A 26,289-nucleotide genomic window follows, 5' to 3' on the forward strand; every position below is an offset into this window, starting at 1 on the left:
TCGGGGCTGAAATTAAACTGTAGTCGAACGAAAGCTTTTCACTTGCTTTTATAGAAGCACATGCCGCATATGGATGTCCAGTCGAGTTAGCGAAAATTTCTATTGCAATGCGAATTTTCCGGAAGTCTTGAGTTCTGTTTACAAAGTAATCAAATGCTGTCAATGTACGCACATTCCAAAACTCGTGCCGGGGCCAAATAGTTAAGCCCGGGCCTGGGTTGACGTGCGACTAATGAGCCGCGCTTTGTAAATGAAAATAAGAGTGGGTTGGGTCGCGGTTTGTGGCTTGTGGTTTAAGCTACGAAAATAGCCAACAAAGTGGTGCGGTGCGGTGCGGTGCGTAACAGAAATTGGCCGCGAATAATAATCTGGTTTGTGCGAGACAAGAATCCGTTCAGGCACGTACGAATGCGAGTGCGAGTGCGAGTGTGAGTACTCATTGTATTCACTGTGAGTATGTGAGTGTGTGCGTGCGCCTTGAAAGTGAAGTTCAAGTATAAAAGCCAGCGACAATTTAACAACTGGCACAGTCTACCCTTCGACACAAGTCAAAGATCCCACACAACAGCTCTACAAAATGTTCAAATTGGTAAGAGCAACAGCTGGCGCCTCTTCCAGCGGTTCCAGTGATTCAAGTGGTTCCCTAACCCTTTGTCCACTCCCAACAGTTCGTTCTCGCCGCTCTGGTCGCCGTGGCCGCCGCTCGTCCCGGCCATTTGGCTGCCGCACCGCTGGTCTATAGCGCCGCACCCACAACCTATGTGCAGGAGCACGCTCTGGCCAAGATTGGCGCCGTCGTGAAGAGTGTGCCCACCGCTGTCTCACACCAGAGCGTCACCCAGGTGCATAGCACGCCCTACGTTGAGGATGTGGTTGCGCCCGTTGTGAAGACCACGGTGCATGCCGCGCCCGCCGTTGCCACATACTCGGCGGTTGCTCCGGTGGCCACCTACTCGGCCCTGCCGGCCACATATGCCGCCCATGTGCCCTATGTGAGGAGCGTGTCGCCACTGGCCTACTCCGCACCGCTGGCCTACTCCGCACCCCTGCTGCACCACGCACCGCTGACATACGCAGCCAGCGCCTGGTAAGAGCGAGAGAACGAAAGAGTTTGATATATCCAACACTACGATGTTGACTTGTGTCCCACGAAAATAAAATCCAAAAAACCAATCGAATTTGAATCCGCCAAACCAGCTTATTTATTGAGGAACGTCGTATCGCCAGAGACTTCACTTGAGGTAGATGCTGGGATAGCTGAACGCAGCTGAATTCCAGCCGGGCTCGTACCAGTCGCTGCCGTAGCTCAGAGACGGGCTGCTGGCATAGGTGTATGTCGTCGGATGATGGTACGTCTTGAGCGGATGCTCGTAGATGGGACGCAAATAGGGACGCTTCTCGTGCACCACCGTCGAGCTCTGATGGGAGACGGCGGCGGGCAGAGCCAAGTGCTCGTAGCCCAGCACAGTGGGCGCATACTCAATTGTCTCGTAGCTGGGCAAGTAGCTGGGCCGAGCCTGGCTGAGGGCCAAGCACGCCGCGCACAACACGAATAGCTGCAAGAGAATACACTGGTTAGTTATCCAAACAACGGGCGTATATTCATAGTTTTTGAGCTTCTCACAATTTTGAACATCTTCTTTCTTGGTGAACACTGAAGAGCGATAATTTTGGTACTGTGCCTCCAACTAAAGAAGCGCCACAATTTTATAGTCCAAGCTGCGCTGGTTTCTTTACGTTAGAATTGGCACAGACAATCGAGCCATCAAGTCTTTTTCCCAAGCTCGACGCCTCATTAGTGACCCATTTGGGCGGAACTGAGCGACTAAGTGGTTTAGTCAAGGCAGCTCTTGACTCGAATTCGCCAGTCAAAACATGGCCAAGATCTTTAGTCTCTTTTTCTTGCTGCTGCTGCTGCCTGAAGTTGTGCTGGTTCCTGTCTCCAGCCAGACCCACCCACACCCACACCCACCTGGCCTAAGCTATGGCCCAATTCCAGCCATAAGTCTTGGCTTGGCCCGTCGCGACTCGACTTGCCAATTGTGCTGCCCGCCTCTTGACTCGGCCTCCCAATTACCATGGCCCGGTGCCATACAAGGAGCCGCAGTTGCACCACGCTCCAGTTGCCAGTTAACCAGAAGCTGAACGTTCCACAATGAAGTCAGACGAAAATATCGCATTAGCATATAATGCCGACAAAATGTGTAGTCGTATTTCCCGCTTCTAATATTCCACGGCACAATGACTTTTTCCTGGCTGCTATTTTTGGCTACCACCAACGCAATTCTACGCAGCTCTGTGCTTTACTTTATGCTAGAGCTGCGCTCGTGTCGTGCAAAACGATATTGCACGAAAATTAATATTTAATAAAACGCACGATTACAAATTTTAGAGATAGTGTCAAAAATAGTAGCTGGTTCGAATTTTGGAAACAGGCTCATGGGCTTTGCTTTGAACCTTCATTCATTGCAGTTCACCCAATCATAAATAAAACGGTCTCAGATTTCGGTTCGAGCTTAATAACATTTTTTAGCTTTAATTGTATATTTATTAATTTATTAATCAATCATATTAATATATATATATGTATATACTAATATATTTTAGCATCTTGTCAAGTATTGTGAACTAATGTTAGCACAAATGAATTTCTATTTGTTAGCACCTCGTGTCACGCTGGAAAACAAGTAACACGCTGCCAGCTCTAGTTGTTACCACATATGTCGCCTAAAGTAGCCGGTTTATTTTTCTTTTTTTCGGGCAGCTCAACTCCCAGCCCATTTGGCCTGACCTTTGGGTCTAATTCAATTAGATACACGCAAATGCTGAAATCAAGACATAGCCACAACTCGCTGACAGCCACTCAACTTTTTAATTAGTGCAGCAGTTGTGGCCAGTTCTTGTTGTATTCGTATTCGTATTCGTATTCGTATTCGTATTCGTTTCGTTGGCCCACTTAGTCACTTGGCCAACGAGCCAAACAATGCCAAGAAAACATCTTTAATTGCCCTAAGCGGACTGGGCAGCATATCTTTTGACTTGGCCGAAGCTGTGTGGGTGCACTTATTAGGGTGTCATTTAATTGGGCATTACAGGTATATTTCTACTTGACCCACTTGCATTTTGTGGTGCTTTTTTACGCATTCGATTTTGACGGTTTTACTTATGCACCTTTTTCAACTGCAGCATAAGATGTGGCCTACTTTGGGGCATGTTCGTATATTAAGCTTGCTTTAAAGCTTTGTGAATCTTAGCTTACGTTTTGTTTTGGGCTTTAACCCTTCAGAGACCATGTGGCTAAAATGTGCGCTTTGCTCTTGCTCGCTTCTTTTAATTAAATTTAACAGATAAACAAGGGGTCGCCGACATCAAAACTTTTAACATAAACCAATTCGTTTGTAATGTCAAATAATGTCCGATTTGGGAATATTTTACCATATTGGACTCGTAAGGATCAGTACTATCGATTGGCATCAAAATAATGAAAATCTAAATTTTGACCAAAATCAACAAAATGGCAAGGGGTTACATCACGTTTTTTCTCAAATTCGGGATCGGTTCGAAAATCGAAACTTTTTTGATGATTTTTATTGAATATCTCGGTTAAATACTGTCACATTTTGAAATGTTATGCCTTTTTGAATTCGTAGGGATCCCTACTGTAAATTGGCATTCAAACATTTTAAAAATCGATGGGATAAAAAAAGGGGTCGACCAAAAACCGATTCGTTTGGAAAGTCAACCTTTTTTGATGATTTTTGGGAATATCTCGGCCAAATAATGTTCGATTTTTGAATTATATACCATTTTGCACTCGTAAGGATCAGTACTATCGATTGGCATTAAACAATTAAAAATCGAAATTTTGACCCTGATAAGTCCTGTGTCAGACACCTCGTATGGCCAAGGACTATAATCTGCCCAAAGGACATCAAAATCGTCCTTACGGTTTCAGAGATATTGCTATTGTCTTTTTAAAGGACATTAAATTGGCCACCTTAAGGACCTTTCTGATGTCCTTTGGACAACATGTAGTCCTTGTCCTGCCAATTCAGAATATGTAATAAAAAAGACGAAAATCCTTCAAGCAGCTGAGCAAAGGATATTTATGTCTGTAGAGTTAAAAGGCTGTAGATCGGCCGTATCTTTGCTGACCATGATGTCCATTTGCCAACCGTTAGTCCTTATTTTACCAATTCAGAATATATAATAAAAAGGACGAAAGTCCTTCAGACAGCCTAGACATGAGTAAAATTCTTTCGTAAATGAACATAGCCACAACTCGGCCGTATCCTTGCGGATCCTGACAAGTCCGGTGTCAAACAAATCGTATGAACAAGGACCATAAACTGTCCAAAGGACAATAAAATCGTCATTGCCGTTTCCTTAATATGGCCAATTTTCTAAAAAGGACATTTTTTAATTAGCCATAGCTCGGCCAAATCCTGAAGGATATCCGAAGGATATGCCTTTTTGAACTCGTGGGAAGCAGGACTATCGATTGGCATTCAAAAATTTCCAGAATTCGACAACAAATTTCATCGAAATTTATCCCAGGGGGTTAGTCGCAAAATTGGCCAAAATCGAAAATATCCGGGCTAACTCGGCCATTTGAAGGACTATCGGGATGTCCTTTGGCCAGTATATAGTCCTCGCCCCCTCATTGAAGAATTTACAACCCAAAGGACGAAAGTCCTTCAGACAAAAATGTTTTTAGGACGATTTTGTTTGAAGAAAATAGGCTATAACTCGGCTGTATCCTTGCGTATCCTTGCGAGTCATGTGTCAAAAAAATTGTATTAACCAGGACTACCAACTGGCCAAATTTCATTAAGATCGTCCCTGTGGTTTAGGAGCTATTTAAGGATTTGTGTTTTCGGGGCATTTCCGTACGCGTCGCGACTGAAATTTTACAAGTCAAAATACAAGTCCTGGGATTCTTAGATGACCCCATATTTTTATGATGCATATCGATGCAGAAGGTATATACGATCCTAACGCACCATGTCCTTTGAAAATCTGCAAGGACATGCCCGAGTTATAGCCTTTTTTCCATACATAAAATGCTTTTATATATTTATTTACTTGTTTAATTTAAATGTGTTTTTATCTTTTCAGACTAACAAATTAAGGACTACAATGATCTCTAAGGACCTCCACGACTGATAAAGCAAATTTTTCCAGGATCGGACTTTAATTAAGCCGAATATAGCTATTTTAAGCAAAAATTATGATTTATGCTCGTTTTGTATAATTTTAAGAGAAATAATTAAGAAAATTAGCTTAAAAAACAACAATTTTGTAAGTTGAAACATAAATAAATCAATTATTTAAAATAAAACAAAGAAATTCCTGTTTTTTTATTTAAAAATTCAAAAATCAACGGTCTTTAGATACCTATTGCATATTCGTGACGTCAGTTTGTTGCCAACCGGTGGCTGCCGAGATTTTTCTTAAAATCTGCAAAAATACCAGGCTAACAGAAACGCCCAGAAGGTCGACAAAAAATATTTTTTAGCTGCCGAAAAAATTTCGTTGCATACCCAAAAGGGGCGCCCTCGTCGCCGGCTGGGTCCCAAATTTTAGCTAAAATTTCCCAAAAGTACCAGGCGAACAGAAATGCCGAGGAGGTCGACAAATAATATTTTTGCGGCCGAAAAGTGACGTAGTAAAAAGGGGCACTCTCACCGCCGGTCCCAAATTTGCCTAAAATTCCGCTCAAGTACCAGGCGAACATAAATGCCCAGAAGGTCGACGAGTGGTTTTAATAAAAATTTCATTGCATAGCATTACGGGGCAAAAATGTAACTCAATTAAAATGAGTACTGTTAAGTAGCAGTTTATGTAAAATGAGCGCTGTAAGCCGGCTGTTAAACAACAGCTGCAGCTGCAGCTAATGTAAAAGGGCTCCTGAAAGAAAAAGCATACATGTTTTTGGACCATTTCAATGCACATTTTGCAGGGATCTGATCCTTTAGGTTTGCAAGGACTATATCGATGGTATGGTATAACCAAGGATATGTTAGTCAACTAGAAACCATCGAGGGGGCGGGACTGTTGCTGGGGACGGCTGTTAAATAAAAGCATACATATTTTTGAACCATGTTCTTGCGCATTTTGCAAGAACTTGGTCCTTTAGGTTCGCTAGGACTATATCCATGATATGTAATAACCAAGGATATATCGGTCAACTAGGTACCATGAATAGCGATCATTTGCTGATTAAATATTGTCCATGTTCATCCGCAGGTGGAGTTATGTTGCCTTAAATGCTCCTTGCCCTTAAACCACAGCACCGCGTAGCTGTTCGGCCGAGTATCATTAGCCAGAAGGTGTCGATAATGGCGCCGCTGGCAAAGATTAGCTAACCCACCAGCAATATGAGCATATGGATAATCGTGTCCAGACGTATGCCGAACAGGCAATCGATCAGAAAGCCGCCAAGACACTACAGTAGATGAGCGTAGGCTGATTCCGCCGATCTAAAAGCGACATCATTATTTGCTGATTAGATGTTGTCCATGGACGTTGGCAGATTAGGCTGAAAAATACACAATAAAAAATATATTAGTTTTTGTAAACGTCCGACTTTGGAAAGACATACCTTTAACGTTCGTGAGTCGACAGATTTCCACAAAATGTTGATTTGAGAATCGACGCAGATTGGTAACAAATTTGATATAACCATTGCCTTTTTGGTCAAAATTTGAAAACGATTTTGTTTAAGGTATATCCGTGGCATGGAATAACCAAGGTCATTCGGGTAGCAACGTTATTGAATGTTTTCCTGTCAATGGCAAATAAAGCTGCAAAATTAAAAAAAAAAAACAATCAATTATTATTTTGTAAGCTTTAAATATCGATTAAATTAGGTCTGACTTCGGAAGGTTCTACCTTTTGGGCTTCGTGAAAGACTTCAAAATTCAGAGCCGACAAGAATTTAGTAACAACATTTATGTTACCAAACCTCAGAAAGCGATTTTTGTAAATGTCAATTGATATTCACGATACGTTAGAGTCGGATTCGGACGATATTAACACGAGAATGTTCCCTTATAATATTTTTAAAGAGCTTTACTTGACTACACGCTAAAGTCGGCGCACAGCAAACTTAGCAAGCAATCCACAAACTGGAGTAATCACCGTTCGAAGGTAGATAACGCACAAGCAAGTATAAATATATATCAATTGCGAGAACACACACCCAAACATATGTATGCAGAGAGAATCGTTAAATATGTACATGCATATGTATGTATGTGTATATGATTGCTTGTGCATTATCTTCTTATTCATCGCGCTTTCACGAAGTTTTTGCGAAGTGAGGAGAAAACCACAATAAAAAAAAACGCTTTAACATTCGTGAAAGTCTATAAAATCCATTTCGATTCCAGCTTTGTCAAACTTTAGAATATGATTTTTTTCATGGCTATTAATACTTCCGACCCGTACAAGTCCGAACACGTATACCATTAGAGTATATGGATGGCATTTACTTGAGAATTTTTGTTAATTTTAAATTTTTAAAACAACTTTACACGACTGCTGTCGTTTAACTAAAACGACTTTATGTTGCGCGGACGCAAGGTGGACAAAAGTCGGCGAAGATAAAGCAGAAGCATAGACAAGCATAAGTAGATATGAATTGCGAAAACACACAACCAAACATATGTAGGCAGAGAGAATCGCTAAATATGTACATACATATGTATGCGTATATTTGCATTATCTTCTTATCTTCTTGTTCATCGCGCTCTCACGAATTTTTTGAAGAAGAAGAAAATTATTTTTTGGTAAACTTTGACTGACATTTTATCGCTTTCGGATAAACACTTTAAAATTGGGGAAAGTCTATAAAATCGATGGACTTCTTCAAATTTTGATTACATTTTTGTCAAACTTTAGAACACGATTTTTTTTATGGCTATTAATACTTCCGACCCGTACAATTTCGAAAACGTATACCATTAGAGATACGGATGGCAATTATTTGAGAATATTCACTTGTAATTTCTTGAAATCAGCTTTACTCGACTGCTGCCTTTTAACTAAAACAAAATCATGTTGCGCGAGTGGAAAGAAGCTGGCGCATAAAGGTAGATAACGCATAGGCAAGCATACACAAGCATAAGTGTATATCAAAGTGCGAAAACACACACCCAAACATTTGTGTGCAGAGAGAATCGCCAAATACATACATACATATGCATGTGTATATGATTGCTTGTGCATTATCTTCTTATTCATCGCGCTCACACGAATTTTTTGCAAGCAATGAGGCATGTCAATGAAATAACTTCTTTAAAATTTTGATTTCATTTTTGTCACACTTTAGAATATGATATTTTGTATGGCTATTATTACTTTCGACCCGTACAAGTCCGAAAACGTATACCAATAGAGATACTGATGGCATTTACTTGAGAGTGTTCACATATGACTTTTTTAAAACAACTTTACTCGACTGCTGCCGACAAAGGTCGGCACACTGCAACTCGAGTAACAAGCATAAGTATATATCAATTGCAAAAAACACTTACCTAACATATGCATGTATGCGGAAAGAATTGCCAAATATGCACGGACGTGTGTGTGTGTTTGTGTGCTAGGGCCTTATCTACTTATGCATCTCATCCACAAAATAATAACAGGCTTAATAGACCTGCGCTCGCAGAACAACATGCCCTGTTGACTAATAGGGCCACACTGACTCAGAACAAAGTTGAGCAGATCCATAAAAGCGGCGCTCAAAAAGAAGAGCACTCAGAGAACATCGCTGCCAGCAGTTATTAATTGGACCAATCAGCGATCAGCACCAAGAAGAATCGTGAGCGCGTGAGCGTAAGTCGAAAAATGACAGCGAACACACACACGAACAGCTGACTGCTTATCTCTGGCTTTGGCTCATCTCTGCGCATCCACGAGTTTGTGTGGGTGTGCATGCTTGGCAATGCGACGCATCTGGTTCTCACTCGAATTTTGATCGCTTGCTTATTTTCTGTGCGCCGGTCCGCTTAAGTCACTCACAATTTAACACTCTGTTAGTTTAACCTCCGCATTCTATATGAACATGCTTTTATTAGGAGCTGCTGACCCGGGGGAGCCTGAAAGGGCGTTAAGCATATTTTATTAAGCTTATTTAATAGCTGCTTTCTAAATAATTGCATTAAACAAAAAAAGCGAAGTTAACTCCCAATTATCAGATGCTAAATTCCAGCAACTATTAATGGCTTTTTATTTTCATAACTAATGTATGTATGAATGCTCAATGGAACCAAATAATGTCCGATTTGGGAATTTTATACCATTTTGGACTCGTAAGGATCAGTACTATCGATTGGCAATAATGAAAATCTAAATTTTGACCAAAATCAACAAAATGGCAAGGGGTTACATCACGTTTTTTCTCAAATTCGGGGTCGGTGCGAAAATCGAAACTTTTCTGATGATTTTTACTGAATATCTCGGGTAAATACTGTCAGATTTTGAAATGTTATACCTTTTTGAACTCGTAGGGATCCCTACTATAAATTGGCACTTAAACATTTTAAAAATCGATGGGTTCAAAAAAGTGTTCGACCAAAAACCGATTCGTTTGTAAAGTCAACCTTTTTTGATGATCTTTGGGAATATTTCGGCCAAATAATGTCCGATTTTGGAATTTTATACCATTTTGGACTCGTAAGGATCAGCACTATCGATTGGCATCAAAATAATGAAAATCTAAAATTTTCACCAAAATCAACAAAATGGCAAGGGGTTACGTCACGTTTTTTCTCAAATTCGGGGTCGGTTCGAAAATCGAAACTTTTTTATTGATTCTTATTGAATATCTTGGGTATATACTGTCAGATTTTGAAATGTTATACCTTTTTGAATTCGTAGGGATCCCTACTATCAATTTGCAATTGTGGATTCTGAAATCAAAAATTATTCACCTGAAAATTACTTATTAAACTCGAGGAAGTAATATATTAGATTTCATTTAGCCTTGGCATAAAAACAATATATTCGTGTACTACTATCTAAGAGATCTTTTTGAGGCATAGCCGTACATAGTGACATTCATAGCTAAGACACAGATATTCTCTGTAATTAAATTACCTGCTAAACTCAGCTGCGCTGACATAATCAAAATACTGATGGATGGACAGGTGAAGTGCTCGGATACTAAATGGTTTAATTAATAGAAATTGACAACAAACAGCTGCCCGCTGGGAATTGCAAGCAGCAGCAGCAGCAGCAGCAGCAGCAGCTAGGTAGGGATGGATGGATGGAGGGGCAGTTGTGGGCAATGCAACATGCGGCTTAATTAGCGTTGGAAATAGCCAAGTTTTGGGCCGCGGCCAATTGCGTTGTTGGCTGTGTCGTGCTGAGCCGTTGTTGGCAGTTAGATACGCTGGAAAATGCGATTACATTTGGCGGACATGTCTATCTATTAGCCGGTCTTAGCCATATCAGCTGGCATTAAAAATCACTCATACGCCGCGTAATAAGGTCTAGGCGTTTATTTAATAACCACCTGCGATTTTAATGGAATTGGTCTTCTGGTCAATTCTGGAACTGCGCGCTTCGATGGGCGTCACGTCGATTGTCTTATTAATTTTAATGGCCAAATTACACAAAACGCGACGCAAACGTCGACTTTTTGCCGTCGCTTGCCAAACAAACTGTTGCCGGCCAGCTTTTTTACTTGGCAACTTCCTTGATTACAGAAGTTTTAAGTCCCCAAGTCCGCGCTTGCAAACCGGATCCGGCGATTTCTGTGGCTTGACTCAATCAGCGTACTACACGAATTTAATGTGTAGTTTAGCCGCAGCTATCATTAAGTCTAATTGACTTTTTATAGCCGTTTGTGTTCTTATTTCATTTTTTTTGTCTGTGTCTGTCTTTGCATTTGTTTGCTCTGCTGCTATTACAAATGCTACACTGAGCGAAACAAATGGCTGCTTTAAATTGAGGCAAATATCTTATTTATTGTTATTCTATTGTTATTGGTTTATCATGGATACGGAATATCTATAAAATGTTTTTTTAATTGAAATTGTGTTTCGTTTAAAGCCATGTAGCCCGCTTTTTCGCTCAGTGTGTGCACACACTATTCGTAGAAGTAATTGTCGGGGCTGGAGCAGAGGAAATCAACTTTGCCACATCATATTATGGTCTGCTTCGGGCACCTTCCACAGGTGTGCGCTTTATATTATAATGAGCATGTTTCAGCGCAACAAAACGTAACTTCAAGTTCAGGGTGAGTAATCCCGAGTCAATGATTCGCTCGATATTCACACGTATCACTCAATCGCAATTAGAAGACAGCAACAACAACAACAACAAAAGTGAAAGTCGCGCTAGTTGAATGGGACACAAAGGGATGGAGGGGGGAGGGGGGGGGGGGGCGTAGGGCGGTGTGGCAGCCACTCGTCAAGCAAATTCAATTAAAAGGCAAATAATCGGCGACTAGACTAAGGACGTGTGCGACTTGTAGAGCACATAAATCACATGACGATGTGTGCATGAAAAATGCGTTCAAAACAATTTGCATACATTTCGGTGACAGACAACAACAACAACAACAATAACAACAACAACAATCAGCGAAATGCCGCTGGGGTGTTTGCGAATTTAATTTACGAGCATAAACAAGGGGCGTGGCAGCTGTTGTTGTTGCTGTTGCTGCACAAATTGGTCTTGTGCGTGTGTTGAGATTTTCAGGCGGCCGGCAAAACTACTTAATTATGAAGCCAATTCTGCAATTTGCATTGAAACGGCAAACGGAGCTCACTGAAGCTGTCAAATAATCGCAGACTTTAAATTTAGCATGCATGGCCAACAACAACAACAAGCACAGTAGCAGCAACAACAACAGCAACAACTACTTTATTTACGTGCTTTGTTTTTGCGTCAATTGCGCAACAAGTTGGCCAAAAAGAACTTCAATTGGTCAACAAGGCAAAAGGCGTTGTATCAGGCCAATTGCCACAGCTTGGGCTAAACGATGCGGCACTTAACTCGTGGCCAAGTCGAAGGTGACTCCAAAGCGGACAGCGGACAGCTGGTAACAGCAGCCAAACGGGGGTCGCTCTTAAATTCATTAATGAAAAGACAAAGTTTGGTATGCATGCCCTAGCAGAGAGGGTATACGGATATTGCCGATACATTTGCGACCATACAGACTTATGGGAGATAGTTATAAACAGTATGGCGTTTGGCCAAGAAATTATTCCCATCATATACTTGCCTGGGCTTTGAGTCCAGTTGATGACTGAGTAACTCATCTAGGCCTGGCGGGCTTAATTGAACTGAATCGGCTCGAGTCCGGAAGTACATTGTTTTATTTAAACATGAACCGCATCTGCAACCAAATCAGTTGCTCAATAAACTTCAGAGCTTAAACTTTTGTTATAGCTTGCTTTTGCTGTTTCTCGATGTTTTGACGCGTTGAAATTCGCAACAAGCTTAAGCTGCGAACGAGTGACAAGGTTTCGGCAAATCTGAAGTTAATAAAAAATGCTGCTAATGAGAGAAACGAAAGGTTCTTAAAAAATATCTATACAGTCAATCTGATACGATATTTGTATTTATTCTAGAGGTTACTTAAACATATATAGCACAGTCTGCTCAACAGAAGGAATATGTCAAAAGACAAATAATATTGAAGTACTCTGCCAGTTAGAGTATTCAATTACTTGGGATAGAAGAAAGCATCTGAGCATAGAGTTTACCTCTTCAGCTCAGATCAGATCAGATCTCGGTCACAGTCTCAGTCTCTCTCATCTCCCTTCACTTTTGTGAGACTCACTTTATATTTTTATTAGAGTATTCAAGTTTCGTCATAGTTAACACACATGTTTTTGTTTTCTTGTTTTATAATGGCCATAATATGTGCTCGTCGCAATTGCTGCTGCTGCTGTTGCTGCCGCCGTTTCGGGCTTTGCCAGGGCTGTGAATTGAAGGTATTCTAGCAAAAATTTTGTTACTAGCTTTTTCAATTGTCTTGCCATTGTTACACTTTTCAGTTGCTGTTATTATTATTAGTTTTTGTTGTAGTTGTCGCTGTAACGTGCACGACATTGCGGCAGCTGTAGCAGCGCGACCTTGACCGCGTCCACCGTGTGGTATACTTAATTGGTGGACACGTTGGCCGCGTCACCGTTGCGCACCATATAATTATGCAAAATACGTAGCTAATTAAATAATAACTAAAGTCAATTGCATGCTAATTAAACAGTGCACATCCAGTTCCAGTTGCTGACTTGTGAAATTTTCGGATTTCGCTGATTTCTTGTCCCTGTTGCATTTCCATCGAAAAGACATCAATCATAGGCCAGATATTAGAGAAAAAAATTGACGGCTTTTAATTTGAAGTCTGATTTCGTGATTTGTGTTGCAGTCAGAGCTTGCAGCTTGGCAGCTTGGCAGCTTGTGGCATGCCACCGCAACTCGATGTGGTTGCCCAATGCGAACAATGCGAACAACCGCAAAAGCCATTAAAATGCAATTACAGGCGCAACCACAAGAGGGCCACACTCAAGTGGGTGGTTGGGTGGTTGGGTGGTTCGATACGACACACGCAACTCGTATCCTGTTTTATGCCAATCCAGTTGATCGTTCGATTTGCTGGACATTTGCATATCGATAAAGCTGCGACACATGCAAATCGCTGCCTCGAGGTGTCCGGTGAAGGGTTGAGCTGCCGTCAATATGCAGATTTTGGGCACCGCCAAACCAAAAGAATTGTCCACCGCTTTTTGTTTCTTTTTTTTGTCGATTGATTTATGCGCCATAAACTTTAAGCGCGCTTTGTGCGCAGAATCAAGACTCTCAGCAGCTGCCACTCAAGGCCCCGCCGGGGCCTCAAGCCAAGAGGCCTACGCCCGATTGTATAATCGCTTTTTATCGCAACAACCAAAACAACTAACAAATCGAGAAACATACAAAGTCTCTGCATTTGCATTGATTATGCTGCGCAGTCGGCTACCCGACTTTGCAGATTGTTGCCAGATAAAATGATGAGGCGTGCCCCGGAAAGAGTATGGCAGCGGGGTGGGAGGGGGAGGGAGGGGAGGGGGAGGGGGGTCAGTGTTGGCAGGATTGCAAGATATTAAGAATGGCTATTAAGAAATCTGGCAGGCCATTAAAAAGCGAGTGCTCAAATATGATTCGAGCATGGAGTGCATTTTATTTATCATATACCCTGTAACATAGAAATGCACGCACAGGGTATACTAAAGTTGAGGTAGTTTAGGTAACAAGCATTAAGAGATGCTAGTCACATTTCTATGTTAATAACACAATAACCTGAAGGAACTCAGAGATTTCGAGAGCTAGATATGTGAGTTATGTGTATGCAATCAATGAAAATAAATACAATTATTTTGTTTTTCAATTGAATTGGTTCAAGATAAAGAAAAATACTTTGCTTGGCAAAGGCGGGTAATACATGCTACTGAGCAGTAAAGTGTAGCTAGAGAGAATATTAAGTATACGCAGTTTTTTTTCATTTAGAAACTTCCCTTAATATTAAGCAGAGTGGAAAGCTTACATACAGGGCATTTCCTAGCTGGGAACTCTCTCCCCAAAAAAAAAACTTAGTTTATTTTTGTAATTTATTTGCATTTGCGATGCGAATTGATTTGGCGGCTAGTCGCGAGTTACGCATACGCAGCGTACGCCGTGCCGACGATAAGAAATCAGTTAAAGAAAAAATTAATGCACAAATGTCCAGCAACAAAGTGGCAGGCCAGGCTCTGTTGGCCATTCGCAATTTGTTGCCAGCTATTAAGCAGTGCGATTTTTCAAGCCGTATTTGTGCGTATTTGGACGGGAATATCGCTGTGTAAATGGAGCTGAATCTGAAGCTGCAGCTGAACGGGGCCACATTTAGTCAATGCGCTGTCTGTCTGTCTGTCCATTTGCATGGGGGACAGCTGTGAATGGTTTTGCCTACACCTACGGCGAGATCGTCGACTGTCAATCAGTTAACACAAAAAAGAAAAAAGAAAAAACATGCTGATTGATAATCATGTGCGTGCGCAGATTTAGAAAGGAATCTTAACTGTGGGAGCTGAGCTGGAAGTACGCACCATTGCACAATGAACATTTGTCAGATATGTGGCCGCTCGTTAATTGCTTGTTAAGTAAACCGCAAATTACAATAAAATAACAAAAAAAAAAAACCAAACAATTACGAGAAACAAAGCACGCCAAGAAAAGCCACAAGAAAAACCACAACAAGAACAACAATGGCTGGAAAACGCGCTTTTCACACTCTGCACTAGTCGCTGGTTGCCCCTTCAGAATTTCCGGCTGTACTCTATTCAAAAACGCTGACAACTTATTTCAACTCGTAGTAACAGTAACTAGTAACTAGTAATTGATTTAGTTTATTTTATGCATTTGCCATGCACCACAGAGTTTTCTAGTCTGTGTCTGTGTCTCTCTGTCTGGCTAAATCGCGGCAACAAGGTGGCGCGTGACTGATTTCTGTGGCGCACTGCATCACAGCTCGAATCGAGATCGAGATAGAGATCGTATCTCACACTCATAAGCCTCTGCAGCATGCCTCTGTGCTATTCTCAAAGCCCCCGACTCGATAGCCGAAGCTGTACGAAGTTGTGGACAGGGCAGGGCGTTCACGCTTTTGATTCGCAGTTCGCTCGCAAATTCATGTTGTCGTTGTTGTTGCTGTCGTTGTTGTTGTTGCTGTCGCATTGTCTATGTGGTTTTCAGAATATTTCTCAAGTTTTGATTCGGTATAAATATGCCAAGCCGCGCTGCTGTTTAAGCATAACACACTCAGCTCTTCAGTCAAGTAGCAGCCAAATCTACAAACACCAAGCAACAACATGTTCAAGCTGGTAAGGATACGCGCCGCAGCCAGGTCTCAGGCAGCACTTAACTCTTTTGCATCCTCCAGATCGCCGTCCTGTCCGCCCTGTGCGCCGTTGCCAATGCTGGCCTCATTTCGCCCTACAGCCATGGCTATGGCCTGGGCTATGGCGCCGCCCTGGCGCCCGCCTATGCGCCCACCGTCATCTCGCATGCGCCGATCATCAAGAGCTATGCCGCGCCCATTGTGCATGCGCCCATTGTGAAGAGCATCCCGTTGGCCACTTCCTATGCCAACACCTATAAGGTTGCCACCAAGGCCTATCCCGTGGTGCATGCCGCGCCCGTCTATCATGCGCCCGCAGTTATTGCCGCTCCAGCTCTGCACACCACCTCCACCTACCATGGACACGGCGGATATGGCAGCTATGGCGGCTATGGCAGCTACGGCCTGGGCTATGCTGGCTATGGACACGGCTATCTGCACTAAGCACTGCTCCGGCTCAATCCCCATGACGACCCACAGGACCAGCAACGATCAGGACAACAACAACAACGAGAACAACATCTGCATCTACATTACCAATCGGATAATACCGAGAGATTGTGTGAGATTCTTCAGTACAATGTTCGCACGCTTTGCCGCTGTCAAAGTGTAGAACACAAAATAAACCCATTTTAACATTAAAGTGAGAGACAGAGACGGAGATAGACAGAGACACAGCCTGAGAGTGACAGAGAGAGCGAGAGATAGAGAGAGAGCTAGCAGGAGAGATCAAGTTAATGCTGTATATATGATTGTTTTTTTGTTATTGTGCAATGCTCGTGGTTTCGACTTAAGTAAATAAAAACAATTCAAAACTCGAAAACAATAGATCACTTTTTATTACTGCTTACACTGGGCAAAAACGGGGCCAATTTTTATATATTTAAATGGAAACATATTTAACTGCAAGATAAATTAACAAAGCTGAGAAAAGTATCAGAGTCAAGAACATTCTGATTATCTGAATTTGCTAACTGTTAAATACACTGCGAAAAGTAAAGTATCTAAACTAAATTTCATTTTAGTATACATTGAGTACCACTTAAAGAAGAGTACATAAAAATGGGAGAAGCCTTCGAAGCAGGTGATAAATTTAACAGATTTTACAAGCAAAGAAAAATAAAACCATAAAGAATTTTGACAATCTGAAATTCTGATTACCCAAGTTGAAAAAATTATACAATATGCAAAAGATGTAAAATATGAAAATAAAAAGTAATGATATTTTTGAAAACAATTCTAAGTTCTGTTTCGAATTCTATATATGCGAGTTTTTCCATGATTTTTTCTATATATATAAACTGAAAGCTAAAATTGAACCGGCGACCTGCCACTTGTCAGTCCGACGATCACAAAATGATTTGTTTAATTGAAGCTTCTATCAAAAATTTGTTTGACAATAAAAGAGCTCAATTTCCTTGGATATTATGGTTTGAACATTTGGTTTGCTGTTTCGCTCAGTGTAGCCTGCAAAGTGTTGTAATTTCCTTGAAAAACTAAATGCATTACAAATGCCAACGCCTGGCAATTATGCGACTGCCTGTTGAAAAGTAGCGAGGGGGGAGGTTGCGGGGGGGCCAAGTGGCTGGAAATGAAAGTGCGTCGAGTGGAGCAATTGAAATAATTATTTATTAAAGCCTGCCTGTCCAACGTCATGTGCGTCGTTCGAGCTAATTTCGCAATTGAGCTAAAAATTGGAGCAAATCAAAAAGTGGGCCAAACGCACAAAATATGTCACTTAAATCGTATTGGCCAAGTTAGTTGGCTTTCATCAAATGTTTATAGAGCAGCCCGCCAACAAGTTGAGCCAAAACGAACGATCTGTGCTTAGTATTAATAATATTGTTATAAATAATATTGTTATTGTCCGCGGCGGCAACAACGCATTGCATTGTGGTGCTGCTGGCCTTAGCCAGTACAATAATTGTGGGCAAGATACCAAATATCAGATACAATGCGCATTATCGACATAAATTATGCCCAACGATCGTTGACTATAATTTTATTGGTGAAACATAACATTGACACCCGGCCGGCGACTGTCCTCAGCTCAGATGGCCGGATTAGATGGCCAGTCAAGCGGATCAGAGCCAGCAAAGGCCGCACCACAATTTGGCAACGACCTTCAGCGAAGCTGCATAGAGAACTGTGAGGTGAGGCGGGGCGGGGCCCATTCACAGATTGTGGGCCGCTTCCTACTTGCAATTTGCGCATTGAATATTCAACCAAGCGCAGCATTGTCTCTGCCACAGTGCACTCAAAAAATGGGGGCAAAGTGTGGGGCAGAGTGTGGGGCGTGGTGGGGCACACAGTGGTGCTCTCATGGCACAGTTACCTGCCGTCGATTTCCCACACCGTGAGGCCACGAGCTGCAATTGTCGCAATCGAAACACCTGTTCGTAGCTTGAGCTTGAGCTCAGTCGATTTGAGTGCTTTTTGGGGGGGGAGGTCTTGAGTTAAGTTGGCCCAGCTTAAAAGTATTCCATGCAATTTGGCTATTTGTGTTGTGTTGGCCAGGAACGTGCTGTCTATTGCGTAAGCATTGCACAGGGCCAAAAAGTGCAAGGACCTTTCGCCCACAACAAGCAAAACAAACATCAACACACATCAAGGACTTTGCCGTTGATTGCAGCGAGCGTCACGCATGCAATTAAAAGGGCATTCAATTGGTTGCACAAATAACGCAACAAGCAACAAGAGCTGCACTTGGATGGCATAACAACATTTCCAGCTTAATTACTGCGGTCGGTCACTCAACCAGCTGTCCAAGCTGATCCTGGCCGCAGGAAATGCAACCAACACATGCGTCATCCACGCGCTTAACAATTCCCTTTCGAGTGACCTTCCAGCGAGAGCGTTGACTCGGCTGGTTATACCCTGTGGATGGGCAGGCACAATGGGCATTTAAAATCTCTAAGCAGGCCCGAAGACTGTTAGGAAATACATGAAGCAGAAATATTCATTTGATTTACAAGCTGAAACCGAAGCTGGAACTGAATCAGTTGCTAAGACTTAATTGGAGCCTAAGCCCCTAAAATTGTGAAAAATATAATGAACCAACAGATCGAACCTAAAGGTGACATATTGGTTCAAACCTTTTATATTCTTTCAGAATTGAACTTTTTGTGTATTAGTTTTTTGTTTTATGTGTAAGAACCTCCAAAACGCGACCCAAGCTGAACATTTTCCTTGAGGTCCTCAAGTGATTTTCCTATCATAAAAACAAATGTTCTTATTCCAAACTGTGCACATACTTTATCTCAGCCTAGTTTAAAGTTAGTTTTATATTTGTTTAAGTGATTTGAACTAAATCAAAGCACAAGTTGTTGACTTTCACTTTATGGAAGTGCATGATAAACTACTCTTGAGTGCAGCGAGGTTGGCAATTCACTTAGTTGACGCCTGGGACTTGTGCACGTTAAGCTGCAACACGCGGTGCTGTTCATGTTGCAAGTGCGGGGGTTCAATGCCAGCCGGGGCAAACGCGGCGTATAAGCAACATATATTACTGCCACACACAAACAGAGATATGTGTGGAGGGAGAGCAAGGAATTGCCAAACTTCAAAAGCAACAATGCGTGCTTCAATTTGGCGCTGCGTGAGCACAACGCGTGCCACAAGTGGGCGCTGCAGGTGCCACAAGCAAACAAACAAAAAAAAAGAGAGAAGCAGGTAAGTCGTAAGGGAAAAGCGGGTTGAGGTGACGTGCCGTGCCGTGCCGAGAGCACGTGGCCCCAATTTAAGGCGCTTTATGCGCGGCAACAAGTCTGCGCGGCAAAATCCTGAGCAGCTGTTGCCAGCGGCACTTGAACGGTTGCTGCTGCCCCTTGCCCCATGTTGCTGCCCCCGTGCCCCTTGAGGCGCGAGGCTCGAGTGCTGCACGAGCGAGGGAATTTAAATCTGGCACATTCTCGGCTTACAATACCCTAAACATATTGATTTCTGGCGAGGAATACTTCGTTATGCTAATTTTTTGCGCCTGATATATTCTGGGGCGGGGCTGGCGTGCCACGTGTTGCGCATTTGCGAGCCATTTAATTGGCCCAATAAGCTTTTTTTTTTTCGTCGTACTGGTACTTCTGCTGCTCCACCAGCTGCTCCACCGCTCCGTTTGGGTAGGCAATGAAATTTTTGATTTTTGTTCGTCTGCCTGTTTTTTTTTCACAATTTTTTGGGATTTCCAAGCAATTCGATTCCAGAGATCGGTACGAGTTCAAAAAGGTATAACTTTCCAAAATCAGACCATTTTTAGCCGAGAATTATCGGAAGAAAACGAAAAATCTTCAAAATTATAACGGCATTTTTTCGCGTTTTTTAAATCGCAGTATCTCGGCCAAATATGCCCCGATCTTGGAAAGATTGGTCTCGCTCGACTCGTGGTCACAGCAATTTTCAGCCAAAAAACATAGTATTGGGCCATTTCTTAAAATTCCGATTTTTTGGTGTCAATCGATAGTCGGGATCCATGCGAGAAGAAAGAGGTATATGATTCCGAAATCGGACATCGGAAAGCATCGAAAATTCAAAGAGTTTACGGCTTGTTGTACACAATGCATACTTTCGCGTGCCGCGCGTTATTCATTTGTGCTGGCAAAAAGCTTAGTCTGCTTCGAGGTGTAGGCTTTAAAGGCACACACCCGCCGGGTGGGCGGTTTTTTATTGTGAGATTTATTTTTGCTGTTGGCTTTCAGCAGCAGGCAGCCGTTGCCATCAATCAAAGTCTCGAAGTCATGAGGCGTGAAACGTGCTCGCAATTCCGCTTTGCAACTGGAACCAGCTGCAGCTGCTGCGACTTCCACCTAGCCATGGCAACTTCTGGACACATTTCTCGCCCTCTCGCTTGCTCTGCGTGTGTGTAGGTGTAGGGTCTAGGGACCGCCTCTTGGGGGACTGCAGCTTGGAAGATTGCGAAACGTGTCGCGTGCAGTTGGCCGCACGATTCGCTTGTCGATGGGACGTGGCCTTTGGCTGCGTGAAATGCTCCCGTAATGGAGTTTGTTTGTTTTTTTAAACATTTCACATAATGCGTAATCAGATGAGCGGAGTATAAAAACCAGCGTCGTTTAACCAAATCAATTCATTTTATGTGAAAGTCTTTGAAAGTCCAAACGTACGAAATAAAATCGACAATTGCCGCAAACAAACATGTGCAGGATTGTAAGTATTTTGGGCGTATTCATTAGAGGTATCAATTGACACTATTAAGCCAAAAAAGGAATCGATTTCATAGAGTTCACAAATTATCGATCAGAGCAAAGCAGAGCCCTATTTAAGTGTCTAAGTGTTTTCTGTGTGAGCTCTTCTTTTAGCCTGAAAGCTTTCTGGATAAAACTTTCAGATTCAGGTTCCGTTCAAGATATAACTTCAACATCGGACTACTATATCACATAGCTCCTGTAGAAAGTAGAATCAAGGATAATTGAAATTCATCCTTCTTCTCTCTGTATTACACTGCTCCTCTCACTCTCACTCATCTCTCCCCTTTCAGCTCGCTCTGCTCTTCTTCTGCCTTTATGCGCCCTCGCACGCCAGCTTTTACCATGGTCCACCATCTGCTCCGGCTCCTGTGGCAGTGTCCGCTGTTTATAGCGCACCACCTGCGCTGACCTATGCCGCTGTACCGCCCACGCTCACCTATGCTGCACCACATGCGGTGCATGCACCGCCGCCAGCTTTCTTTAAATACGCTGCACCACACCACATCAGCACGTACGCGGCGCCCGTTGCTCCCGTCGTCAAGTATTCGCTGGGCGCACCTGTAACCACCACAACCACCACGTATACGGGCTTCGCTGCACCAGCTCCACCACCACCACCGCCACCGCCAGTTGTACACTATGCTGCACCACCACCACCACCAGCAACGTTTGTGGCCCGCTATGCTCCGCCACAACACGCTTACGCCTACCACGCGCAGCCTTCGTATGCCCGGGTTCATGTTCATGCCGCGCCCCCCGCTGTTGCCTATGCGGCGCCGGCTCCGATTCCGGCTGAGCTACCCTGTGATACCGCCTGGTGAGGCATATCACACACACACACACATACATATATCTAGTTATAATCATGTTAATTTCAATGCTAATCGACAATCGCGCCGTCGCGTATATTAGCTATTAATTAAGAGAGAATTTATAAGTGTGTGATTTAAATTGTTGATAATAAAACATCTTGCGCGGAATTTATGCGCCATCGTAAAGAACGCCAGCGCGTGTTAATCATATACAGCGGATGGGGCTTGCTTGAGCCACCGTAAAGTCAATAGAAATGATTAAAGCCGAAGCTAACTGTCGAGTTGGATCGATCGATCCATCGAATGACCCACCTCAATGCGAAATCCATTGAAGCTGTCAGCAGCGTTAGGCAAATCCGAATCCATCAAATGGGTCAACTCTTCTTCTTCTTCTCGATGACTGCTTTTATTAGCACAAATTATAACTGAATACATTTCGCAGGAGGTCAGCCACTCGACGAATCTCTATTGGGCATTCGGTTTGGGTTTTGGGTCCGAGTTTGGGGCTCGGCGTTTGGCACTTGGCGCTTGGCGTGCTGCCGACAATTTGTTGTTCAAACCGCAGTCGGGGTTGCCGTCTCAATTAAGTTCCTAAACAACATTAACTAAAGACTTATTAGCCAGTCATTGAGCTATCCGCAGTTGCTCAACATGCTCAACATGCTTGCAAGGTGTCGACATTGTTGTAGTTGTTTTTTTTTATTTTATTTGATTTTTTTGGCAGTCAGCTCTAAGCAGGTGCGCGACTTGGGAGGGGGCGCTTAACGCCCTCGTTCAAATTAACCTTTGAATATCTTAGGCAACAATTTAAGCTAATAAATTATTCTAATTTACTTAAAAATTACAAAATATGTTCTATATTTTTTAAATGTAGCTAATTGAATATTTGTGCAAAGTGCTTACTTCTTTTAAATCCTTAAACCAAATTTTATGCCTTTTATTAGAGCTAATGAAAGCTCAAGCACAAAAAAATTCTTGCTGTCAGCAATTTAAATTAAAGCATAATCCTTGCCTTCACTGTATATTCGTCTAAAAGAAAATAAAGGACGCAGCTTCAAGTTTCTGAAAAAAAAGATAAGAGAATAAAGAATTTATTAATGAATAATATATGTACATAAAATATTCATGTATGAATTAAACTTAGCTCAGCTCTCGATTATAATTTATAATTATTTGTAATGTTTAGCAAGTTTATAAAATGAAGATGTTTTTATTAAGTATAAATACAAAAAAAATTTTAATTAATGTGACAAACAATCAAAATTCCTAATATTCATAGCAATCACATCCCAACACATTTTCCGTAGCTATGAATAAAGCTAATTGCTGTGAGCTCCGGCTGAATATTAAGCAATCGATTAACAGCTATTTGACATTAGTAGATGAGCAAAAGTGGGGGCAACTAATCAGCTAGCTAATAACCCCCTTGGCGACGACCCTGACTGAGTGACTGACTGACTGGCGGCTTGCTGCATAGTTTGGATGCCAATCGAAGTGACCAACATTGATTTATATGCAAGGCAAACTAAATATTATCAATAGGCGCTGCTCAACAGCTGAGGCGGCAGCAAAGCAGCTCATAAAAAAAGCCAACAACTTAGCACAGATAAATAAACAGAGTCACAAGATAACAACAACAAAAACAAATGCCAGAGCTGCAGTCGACGTTGGCATCGAATTAAAGCGAAATAAAAAACCCGACAGCGACAGATAGAGAGAGAGAGAGAGAGAGAGAGGGAGAGAGGGGGACAACAACAACAAGAAACTGTTAAATAGAAGCAGAATGAATAAGTTAGCGCATATGGCCAAAAGCCAAGAGCCATGTCGTCAGGGGGACAGCCAACAACTGAGCTGAAAGCCAAAATATTTTGTCGACGCCAGCAGCGACGCTGGCAGAGGCAGCAGCGTCGTGTCGGCAGAAGCACAAACGCATTTTGATTTTTGTTTTTATACCCTGTAACCAAACAAATGGTGTAAAGGGGTATACAAATTTGTAGAACAGCCAGAAAAATAATATATTTAATTTACTTATAAGCTGTATCTCTTTTTTTATACATACATAAGAATTAATATTTATGCGTTCCATTCCAAAGTTCCCCGACAGTTGCTTTTTATGTATGCAACTGTGTTGATCTGGTTCGATAACATTCGATTCGATAATGTTCGATTGTAATGTCGAGATCGAGTGAAGCCAACTTCGCTCGATTCAAATGAATAGCCCGTAAGAAAAGAACGTAAATTTATAAAAATATTTGATATTTAACCGCGTTGTTCAACAAATGTTAAATTTTAGACAAATAAACCAATACAATTTGACATAAGTGTATATATTAAAATAAATAAATAAAAATATTTAAAAAATACTGTAACAATCGTTCTTTGATTATAGGGTATTTACTCACCACGCTTACCTACATTAAGCGTAAGAGTTTCCGAAGTGCTTTCGACCTCTTTCTCCGAATAAACAGGGTATCTTCTAGTCAAGACTCGGCACTCTCGTCTCTCTCACTCGCTTTGCTTTGCGTTGGGTCTTGGACTGGTCGAGTCGTCGCTGCGACTGTTTGACTGGTCGAGTGCCTCACCTGCTGCTCGTCTGTCCGTCCGCGGGCAGAACTCAGCTGAAGCTCAGCTGTGGCTCTGCGCTTTGTTTTTTGTTTTTTGTATCTGGGGTATAAAAAGCATCTTCAGCTGGCGCACAAATTTTAATCAGCCCGAAAAGCTGCGTCCGTCCACAACAGAAACGAATCGCAAACGAATCCCAATCGAGACTCAATCGAATACGCGAGTGAATAGTGTTGTAAAGTGAATCAATCCAAAGAATCTAACGGCAAAAATGTCTCACAAAGTGAGTGTGTGTGCATATGTGTGTGTGTGTGTGTGTGTACGTCTAATCTGTAACGGTTTCTTTCAGAAATCTGTGGCCAATCTTCTGCTGATGGGACTGGCGCTGCAGCTGACCTCGGCGGTGCTGGCGGACGTCTCGCACTTGGAGTACTCCATTTCGCCCAGCTCCCAGCTGGGCGCCTATCATTATCCCGCGCCGCGTGCCCCGCTGCGTCAGCTGTCGCACCAGCAGGTGGCGCGACAATTTGTGGAGCCAGCCCTGGAGCATGCGGCCTTTACCCAGGTGCTAACCAGCAGTGGCTACGTGTTCGGTGGCAATACTGTCGCTGCCGCCTCCGCCGCCTCGGCACCGCTGACCGCCGCGGCGACGGGTCGTTCCATTGGCTCGGCGACGGCGCATGCGGATGCCAATTCGCTGAATCTGAAGCTGCCCGTGCCCTTTGGCCTGATGCCATTGAATGTGGCGAATTTGCCGCTGCAGGCGGGCGCCTCATATGCCACAGTGCCGCGCACCACCGGGCTGACCTCCTACGGCACGGCGCAAATACAAAGGCGCTGAGCCAGCTGCACCACCAGCTGCACCACATATCTGTATAGATTTCCATAGGCATCGATTTTAGTTGATATTAAGTTGAACGCAAGCCACAGAGACAACCGACTGTTTTTATTACCTCTGTGAGTGAGTGTGTGTGTGTGTGTGTGTGTGTGCGCGTGCGTGTGTGTGAATCATCTTAGTGAATATACTCGAAATATACTCGAAATATATTCGAAATATGCTCGTAAATAAAGTAAAAGCTACTTGCCATTTAAAGCTCTCGCCACAACTAAACACAAAGATCGCCCTTAAATCGATCGCTTTTTTATGGGTGGGTTCATTACCAATCAAACCATCTCCATCCATCCAGCGGATCATTGCCACTGCAAACTCTTGTCTCTGGTTTGTCTGTGCTGCATTTGCATATATCGAGTGGAGTGGAGTGGAGAGTCGAAGGTCACAGCACCATCGCCAGCAAAGAGACGTCTTCATCAGACGATCGCACCTTTCACTCGATCGAGCTGCTACTTATCAAAGATCAATATTTGTTTATGCTCACACACTGTGGTTCGGCGGTGCAGGCTGCGGGGGTTACGGCGCTTATTAAACAACAAAAAATGAGATGAACATCTAATTTGCATACAAGTGTTTCGAGAGCTGTTTCAGCGCTCGAGGAGCTGATCGTAAGGCCTTAAACTTGGCATTGATTTACTAGCCGTAACCCGCCAATCTCCCCTCCCCCCCTAATTAGATGCCCCCTGGCCTATCGGTTAACCGGACACAATTGATTGCCGCAAATCCCATTAAACGGATGTGCGATTTATCAGCAAACGGAACTCTGATCTGCATCCAGCTTTTGAGAAACCACTTTTTATAACTGGATTAACAGCAACCAAACTCAGAAAACAATAACCAAAACGAACGGTACTGTCCGACAAATAAAAATAAAAACATTCCTAAATATGCATATTTTTATTATTATTAACTGATGCCTACGTAGGGGCAGGTCTGGCCCGGAGCAAGAGA

At 42.7% G+C, this 26,289-nt stretch overlaps 5 protein-coding genes across 5 annotated transcripts; 4 read left to right on the forward strand and 1 right to left on the reverse strand.

Annotated features, from left to right (window-relative positions):
• The first annotated feature begins 436 nt into the window (after positions 1–436).
• On the forward strand, positions 437–1,184 carry LOC135431926 (larval/pupal cuticle protein H1C). The gene is made up of 2 exons (XM_064687349.1): positions 437–589; positions 669–1,184. Exons 1-2 carry the CDS (start codon positions 578–580, stop codon positions 1,089–1,091), a joined length of 435 nt encoding a protein of 144 aa, XP_064543419.1. The 5' UTR covers positions 437–577; the 3' UTR covers positions 1,092–1,184.
• A 47-nt stretch (positions 1,185–1,231) lies between these two features.
• Positions 1,232–2,080, reverse strand: LOC135432343 (uncharacterized). The gene is made up of 2 exons (XM_064688005.1): positions 1,973–2,080; positions 1,232–1,556 (listed from the first exon to the last, which is right to left on the reverse strand). The coding sequence occupies exons 1-2, from the start codon at positions 2,078–2,080 to the stop codon at positions 1,233–1,235; spliced, it is 432 nt and encodes a 143-aa protein (XP_064544075.1). The 3' UTR covers position 1,232.
• A 13,710-nt stretch (positions 2,081–15,790) lies between these two features.
• LOC135431410 (cuticle protein 64) lies at positions 15,791–16,689 on the forward strand. Its single transcript, XM_064686549.1, has 2 exons — positions 15,791–15,857; positions 15,917–16,689. The coding sequence occupies exons 1-2, from the start codon at positions 15,846–15,848 to the stop codon at positions 16,316–16,318; spliced, it is 414 nt and encodes a 137-aa protein (XP_064542619.1). The 5' UTR covers positions 15,791–15,845; the 3' UTR covers positions 16,319–16,689.
• LOC135432352 (uncharacterized) lies at positions 16,341–21,893 on the forward strand. Its single transcript, XM_064688017.1, has 2 exons — positions 16,341–16,436; positions 21,363–21,893. Exons 1-2 carry the CDS (start codon positions 16,341–16,343, stop codon positions 21,891–21,893), a joined length of 627 nt encoding a protein of 208 aa, XP_064544087.1.
• Positions 21,894–24,326: 2,433 nt separating this feature from the next.
• On the forward strand, positions 24,327–25,536 carry LOC135431339 (uncharacterized). Its single transcript, XM_064686434.1, has 2 exons — positions 24,327–24,729; positions 24,796–25,536. Exons 1-2 carry the CDS (start codon positions 24,718–24,720, stop codon positions 25,285–25,287), a joined length of 504 nt encoding a protein of 167 aa, XP_064542504.1. The 5' UTR covers positions 24,327–24,717; the 3' UTR covers positions 25,288–25,536.
• Positions 25,537–26,289: the final 753 nt, after the last annotated feature.

Source organism: Drosophila montana, unplaced genomic scaffold (assembly GCF_035044405.1).
Source record: "Drosophila montana isolate Dmon_TW-CO22-7 unplaced genomic scaffold, ASM3504440v1 contig_1455_1, whole genome shotgun sequence".
Lineage (NCBI taxonomy): Eukaryota > Metazoa > Arthropoda > Insecta > Diptera > Drosophilidae > Drosophila > Drosophila montana.

Bases quoted from the DNA above. Each gene is read 5' to 3' on its own strand.
- LOC135432352 (XM_064688017.1), top strand. From the start codon at position 16,341: ATGACGACCCACAGGACCAGCAACGATCAGGACAACAACAACAACGAG. The intron at 16,437-21,362 runs GTGAGATTCTTC...CTCCCCTTTCAG, and splicing joins GGATAATACCGAGAGATTGT to CTCGCTCTGCTCTTCTTCTG.
- LOC135432343 (XM_064688005.1), bottom strand. From the start codon at position 2,080: ATGGTAATTGGGAGGCCGAGTCAAGAGGCGGGCAGCACAATTGGCAAG. The intron at 1,557-1,972 runs GTGGGTGTGGGT...ATTCTCTTGCAG, and splicing joins TGGGCCATAGCTTAGGCCAG to CTATTCGTGTTGTGCGCGGC.